Consider the following 6,684-nt stretch of genomic DNA (forward strand, 5'->3'; position numbering starts at 1 on the left):
TCCACAAATTAAAAACGAGTGAAGGGAAATTGTTATGCATCCGGCCCTTCCTCTCCTTCTCCCTTACCTCTAGTTGTCTTTGGAAAATATTATCTTCTTCCATCTGAGTAAATTCACACTTCCTAGTCCACTATAGCTTAGTTTTTGACGTTTCAAGAGAACAAGGATCCATGCCTATTGCACTGACAAGTTTATTTGTCTTTGTTCTTCGGACATCATATTCAAACTCACGACTGACGAATGCAGTGGCGATTTGCCTTATTAATGACATTGGGGAGTGTTTAGAACAATTATATTGTTCTGTAGCATGGTGTTCTGTAAAATACTTAGGAGATGCAACACCCGTACTGATGATTGGAATGGCTAATAGTTTTGCTTGTGACTAGAAGGAACTGTTCATCTTTGCATATAATTCTTACTACAAAATAATAATAAAACTGCACTTTATCCTTTGAGGGGCTTAACCTAGCAATCGTTGATATATAGCATTGTGTCTATAATCTCTCGTGGGCATCCTCTAGATGGAGGTAGGGCCATTTTAGAGTCAAATGCTCTTTCAAAATATTAATATTTGTTTAGCATAGATCTACCTTACGTGTGTTATTATCACTATCACTAAAACAATTACCTTAGCAAAAAAAAACGTGTTACTATCACTATTTCTGATAGACGTAATAGTCGACCTGCACGCGTCTTCAAATAAAATCGGTATACAAGATAATGGCATTTGGGTTCATCTTTGCTCTACATTTTTGTTTTTTTAACAGTTTGATATTTGGTAGCTCTTTTGGGTGTAAATTTTTATTTAGGAAGAGTAGGTGTTAAAACAGGTCTTAAGAGCATCTTCAATCTAAGACACCAACTCAATCACCAACACCAAATCTTTAAAAATAATTTTATGAAAACCATCTTTAGTCCTTCACCAATCATTCATCAACACCAAAGAGATTACATACATTGTCACAGTTTGGTAGGCAATACATGTGGAATATCAATATATCGTTGAAGTCATATATGAAATCTATATGTTGTCTTTTTTCTGCTTGTAGATTGAGAGCAATATTTTAGATGATCAGGTGTGACAATGTGCATCAAAATCGTCCCTGCAGAAACAATTGCTCCCACTTTTGGAAAGCTGCCTAGCCTATTCATCATGTCATTATCAGCTCAGTGGTGTTTTTAATTAATTTGATGATTGTTCCCTCTTTGCATTATATTATATAGTTCTCGATATTTTAAATACACACAGCAAGTTGAAGTATACTACATGGTGTCAAGTGTCCCAAGTCCCTCATCCGCGTTTATGAACTTATGGTATTATATGTTTTTAATATTGATGACAGGAAAAGCAAACGCGCGTCGAAGAAATATTAAGACTGATGAACTAATTATCAAATGAAATCCAGTCTTTCAAATTTCAATTACAGGTTCCAATGGTAGTCAAGAAAATACAAGTAGGTTCACTACCTACGCTACAAACTTCTCTCTTCGCAACATTCGTGTTCACTTGACAGTTTCTGTTACGTAGACATCTCTGTATCCCAAAGTAAGCCTGTCCAGTCCGCATCTCCTGAAGCCAATGCCGGATTACATAACCAAGTATCGAAGACATTGTATTCTTCTTGATGCTTCAAGGGATATTGATCTTGCATTGTTTCTGATATCCAATCGTATACACGTGCCTCATAAGGCGAAGCAGCAAATGCATACTCTGATGGTCCAAAATCTTCTATAGATTGTTCCATTGTGATGAAAATATCCTCCTTCCCAGATTCTGGAAATTCTGAACAGTTTGTATGCGTGCTTTGATCATCTGGTGTTCCCATTGCATTCTCAATTTCCCTTCGCAATTTCTCTAGTGAATAGAAGTGAGATCGATAGTTAAAAACTATCAGTGCATAACAAGTCTAAAATAAGTATAATGAGTTATTAGAGGTGGGTTATATATGCACCTTGTTCTTGAGCTTGTGTTTTCTTTCTGAGATGAGTTCTCCAGTAGTTCTTAATTTCATTGTCAGTTCTTCCAGGTAGCCTTCCAGCTATTTTCGACCACCTATAAACCATATTTTATTAGTCATGCAGCATATCCTGTTTGCATTCAAGGATGTAATAGGCACTATACTCGAGAACAAAATGAGGAAACACATTAGGCTTACTTGTTGCCCCATCGTTCTTGGAGTTGAACGATTATGCATTCTTCTTCAGCACTCATCTGACCATGCTTAAGATCTGGACGTAGATAGTTCAACCATCTCAACCTGCAGCTTTTTCCACTCCTCCTAAGCTCTGCAACGGAGATACATACAGCTTTACAAAAGCAACTATGTCTACAAAGCTATGGCTAAACAATGAGTAAGTTAACAAACTTCGGACGATTACACTATAATAGATCAGCTACTCCACTGTACCTGATACTCTGGCTATGGAGTCCCAACGTCGGTCCCCCATCGATGTTACAAAAGTGGTTAGTCGCTCGTCTTCCTCTTCCAACCAAGGACCTTTACGCATTGTTTCTTCTTGCATGGGAGCAACTCGAGACGCCATTATTTTCTTAACCACCAAGAGAGAGATCACATGGCGTTATATAAGAAGCAAAGGTGGTCAAGAAGGGTACGTGGGAGAAATAAAGGATTGGTGGATGATATGATATACCATAGGTGGACAACACTAGCTAATTTGTGGGAACTCCACCATTGGCTTGTTTGTATCTAAAACTCGTGCTCACGAGGATCTAATATAAGTCATCATTTTGCTTCATTACATATACAGGGTTATAATAGCTTCTCATTGCATCACTATTTATCATAGACTTGCAAAGGTTGTCCTTCTGTTCTAGTACAGACTACTGTTACTGCTAGTAGATTGTCTCACTCTATACCACTATAAAACGTCATAAAGTGCAGATCGAAATTATTAACAACATGATTAGAGGAAAAGGAAATGGGATAAGGATAGTGTTTTGGAAGGTAGTAGCACGAAAATGCTGCATTTATCTAAAGTTTCATTACTATATTGATGAGGCTTGGCCTTACTTTCTACATTCATATATTGTCATAATTTCAAACCTTCCCATTCTTCTGCTGTCTTATAGTTCAAAGGAACCATACATGCACTATCAAATCATCTTTCTTATTGTTTGTTTGACACAGAACAGGAAATAAATTTGTCCTATGGATTTGTCTTTGGCCATCCCTCAAGGAATGATATGATATTGTAAATGCATCACACCGCGCGCAGTTGGCTGTTCCTTGAGGATTAAAATTGTTTTTGTTTGAGACAAGAAAATATAACTGGCCTTATTTGATTCAAACCATAATTGGACTGAGGCCTTTTTGTGGTATTGAAGTAATGGCTGTCGAATTCATTTGGTGTCAGAGAATAGAAATGATGGGATATTCTGTTAAGATTATTGAACAAAATGTGGTAAAAGAAGCAGGATCAGGAAAGCTAGTATAGGCTAGATGATCTGACTAGATGAGCTTATAGTGTTATCTTAAAAATTAACATTAGATTCAACAAGCTTTGCTCGAGAAACCAAGATATATATAGTTACGGAAAATGCATAATAATGATTGTATAAATCTGATTTAATAAACTTTCTACCATGAAAAGTTTAACAACATATAGCGAATAGAGTTAAAAGCAATCTGCACCTCTTACTTCAATTCACAAAAAGCTAATAATTAGGCCAAGTTATGCAAACACAACAAAAAGTGGCAGTGTGAGTCAAGTAAGACTTGCTTGCCTAGTGATCAAAAGGTACCTACCAAGTGCATTTAGACTTGATCGAGTCGATTTGACCTCATCATATCGGACTTTAAAACCACCATTTATACTCTTTAAACAACATTGCCAGTCCGCGGCAAAAAGGTGGACAATCAAAAATAAAAGTCTATGTATATGCTGGCTATGGGGTTCGAACCCATGCGCACTTATGTGCAGAAGATCTTAAGTCTTCCCCCTTAACCTCTCGGGCAAACCAGCTTTTATTTACAATAACGCATTATATTGTATATATAGATATTGGTTAAATTTTCTTTACAGATATCAACCAAATCGGCCCATTGTGTTTTTAAAGAATGTTCGTTTGCATTATATTGCTAGTGTGCCCGAGTTGAGTTTAAGAAGGGTGCTGTATTGGGCGCCACTAAAATTAGATCGGGCAGCCTCCAATCCAAGCCCAAACAACAAAGCCCAAACAAAAGCCCAATACACCCCCACCAAATGTGGAAACCGGAAAACCCAAACTAACCGGTCATCTCTATCGCCATCGCGAAGTCTAAAAAAAAAAAAAAAAAAAATTTTGAGTTGCCCGATGGTTTCATGAAGCGGATTCTAGATTGAGGCTTGTTGTTGAGGAAAATGTGAGAAAAGTTCGTTTTTTTTTTTTTGGAATTTGGGGGTTTTGGGAATTGAGTTTTTCTGATGTTGGGTTGGTTTTTTTGTAGGTTAAATTGTCAAAAGAACGGGATTCGTTGAATGTTACTGTGAAGAAATTGAACCGAGATTTGTCAAAGGTAATCGTGCTTTGCTTTAAGTTTTATTTTGAATATGTTGGTTTAGAATACATTTAGAGTGCCAGACTAGTATTGAGTATAACAAATGTTTTAAGTTTTAGAAGTTGAACAAATTTGTACACGTTATTTCATTGTGTTTATCTGAAGACTGAAGAGCTGTTATTGTAAGGCTCACCATAAGGATGTCAGGAGGGATACTACGAAATGATTTTTCATATCCATTCTTGTCAGACAGTAGTGCTTACATTTTGATCACAATATTTTAGTGGTTTTGAATTTCCTGAGCATCTACAACAGACTCGAAATTATGTTTGTTTTTGTGTTTTGTGTGTTTCTTTTTTAGATTAGTATGTTTGGAACTATCAAAAAATCTTGAGTTCTTAGTCTGTTAAGTTCTTGGTATATATCTTGTGAAGTAATATCTATATATAAAAAAAGAGTATTGAACTAATTTTTTTGATGGTCAAAATGTTAATGAGAAAAGTAGTCAGAAATAGATTTCATTAAAGAAAAATAGATGCCATTATTAGTTCCACTATAGAGGAGTTTCTCCCTTGCAAGAGACAAAAAGAAACTGAAAGCTACTTTGGCCACCCCGATACAATGTTTTTGCCTACTTGAACCGCTTCATATGTTAGCTTTCTTGTTGGAGTGGAAAAGGCGAGGTAAGTGGAGATAGCGGATGTTTTGAATCCGTTGAAGTTGGATCCCGCCGCAATTGTGTAGGCTCCCATGTTGGGAAACACTAACCGGTCGTTCACCGAGTTCCGCAGCTGAAATCTAGTGAGCAATGTGTCTAGTGCATTACATGTTGGTCCAAAACTGTTGATTCATATGTCCTCTCAGTCCCTCGACATGTTGGGTTAGCACGACTAGATGAGCATGCTAAAGGAGTAGCCTTCACAGGTTGCATGATCGTATAATATGCAGTTCATTGACCAGTAAATCCCATCGTTGATCCAAGTACTCCTTTAGCTCTCCTCGCACACGTTTTCCAATTATGTTGGTGGCTAATGTGAATGATGTTTCAGCAAAGAAACGCCCCGGTTCGAGATCACCGTCAAACCGGGATAGTTAGCGAAGTAGGCCCGAGAGAGTATTTGTAATGGTGACGCAAAGCATCCTCATATTGGTGGCCAACATTGAAACCACCACCAATGTTGAGAGAATGTGCATATGAGGCATGCCAAGTCTTGTCATTTGTGTCAAACACCGCCTTGGCAAGCAGCTATTGCACCTTGTAAGCACGCGGAGTGTGTGGCTCCACCGCCCACATGGAAAGAGACTCGGATACCACCGGACGATGCGGCATGAGCTGCTTGAAGAAGTGGAGTAACCTCTTCAGGCAATGCCCCGCACTTAGGACCAAGAGGGCATCTTGCACCACCATCATCCGGGGCCTTGAGTGAATTAGGAGGGAACATTTGGGGTGCCACTTTCATTATCTTCTCAACTTCTTCTCGTGAGTCGGAAGGTGGTGAGGTTGACCCTACGCTTAGCTGCATACCGATATGAGCCTCGACCTTACAGGGGTTTGCATAAACAATTCGATCCGGTGAAACTCCAAGTGCTAAGACGGCTTCAATTTCAGCGGCTAGCACAATCAAAGCCCGCTCCTAGAGCCGCAAGTGCACCTAGGAAGGCAGGCTCGGGATTGCATTTGACAAAGATAAAAAGGGACGGACAATGGGCATGGTACGCGCCCATTTCTCCATTAGGCTCACTAGAATTCCCAAGTCCAATACATAGAAAGGGTCTTTCACCTCTTGCTTGTCGGAGATGTTGGACGAGTAATAAAATCTGTCGATCCATCCTTTGATAGGTTGGTAACCTTCCTACCCTTCATCTTTGTCGCACTCCAAGACCGTCACGAGGCTTGTGGTACCGAACCCATAGCTCAAAACTAGATAAGAGTATAGGACCAGGTAAAGAATACCTAAAAAAGAGGGATGAAGAAAGGTGGATAGCCCCAGGTAAGCTTTGGATTTTGGAAGTTATTTTCCTTACCTCAACGAGTATTTATAGAAAACGCTAAGGGGTCGCCTTCACCACCATTTGGTGGAAAAAGGATAAAAAGAGGTCTATAATTGAAATGCCTTTTTGCGATCTTGGAGAATCAGCACAAAGGTTTGCACTAGGGTAGGTCTCAGAATGCAAATCCAATACT

The 6,684-nt window shown here is 38.7% G+C and overlaps 1 protein-coding gene, 1 non-coding gene and 1 pseudogene across 2 annotated transcripts; all 3 read right to left on the reverse strand.

Moving 5' to 3' along the window:
- Window positions 1-1,385: 1,385 nt before the first annotated feature.
- On the reverse strand, window positions 1,386-2,690 carry LOC147487386 (transcription factor MYB27-like). The gene is made up of 4 exons (XM_086571371.1): window positions 2,409-2,690; window positions 2,157-2,286; window positions 1,953-2,053; window positions 1,386-1,855 (listed from the first exon to the last, which is right to left on the reverse strand). The coding sequence occupies exons 1-4, from the start codon at window positions 2,542-2,544 to the stop codon at window positions 1,521-1,523; spliced, it is 702 nt and encodes a 233-aa protein (XP_086427497.1). The 5' UTR covers window positions 2,545-2,690; the 3' UTR covers window positions 1,386-1,520.
- A 1,211-nt stretch (window positions 2,691-3,901) lies between these two features.
- Window positions 3,902-3,984, reverse strand: TRNAL-UAA (transfer RNA leucine (anticodon UAA)). The gene has a single exon. It is a non-coding gene; the product is annotated as a tRNA-Leu (tRNA).
- A 1,114-nt stretch (window positions 3,985-5,098) lies between these two features.
- Window positions 5,099-6,363, reverse strand: LOC147487388 (ornithine decarboxylase pseudogene; annotated as a pseudogene).
- Window positions 6,364-6,684: the final 321 nt, after the last annotated feature.

Source organism: Coptis chinensis, chromosome 7 (genome assembly GCF_015680905.1).
Source record: "Coptis chinensis isolate HL-2020 chromosome 7, ASM1568090v1, whole genome shotgun sequence".
Classification (NCBI taxonomy): Eukaryota; Viridiplantae; Streptophyta; class Magnoliopsida; order Ranunculales; family Ranunculaceae; genus Coptis; species Coptis chinensis.

Coding starts and splice junctions, on each gene's coding strand:
- LOC147487386 (XM_086571371.1), bottom strand. CDS start 2,544: ATGGCGTCTCGAGTTGCTCCCATGCAAGAAGAAACAATGCGTAAAGGT. Junction 2,287..2,408: donor CTCCATAGCCAGAGTATCAG/GTACAGTGGAGT, acceptor TCTCCGTTGCAG/AGCTTAGGAGGAGTGGAAAA. Junction 1,856..1,952: donor AACACAAGCTCAAGAACAAG/GTGCATATATAA, acceptor TCTATTCACTAG/AGAAATTGCGAAGGGAAATT.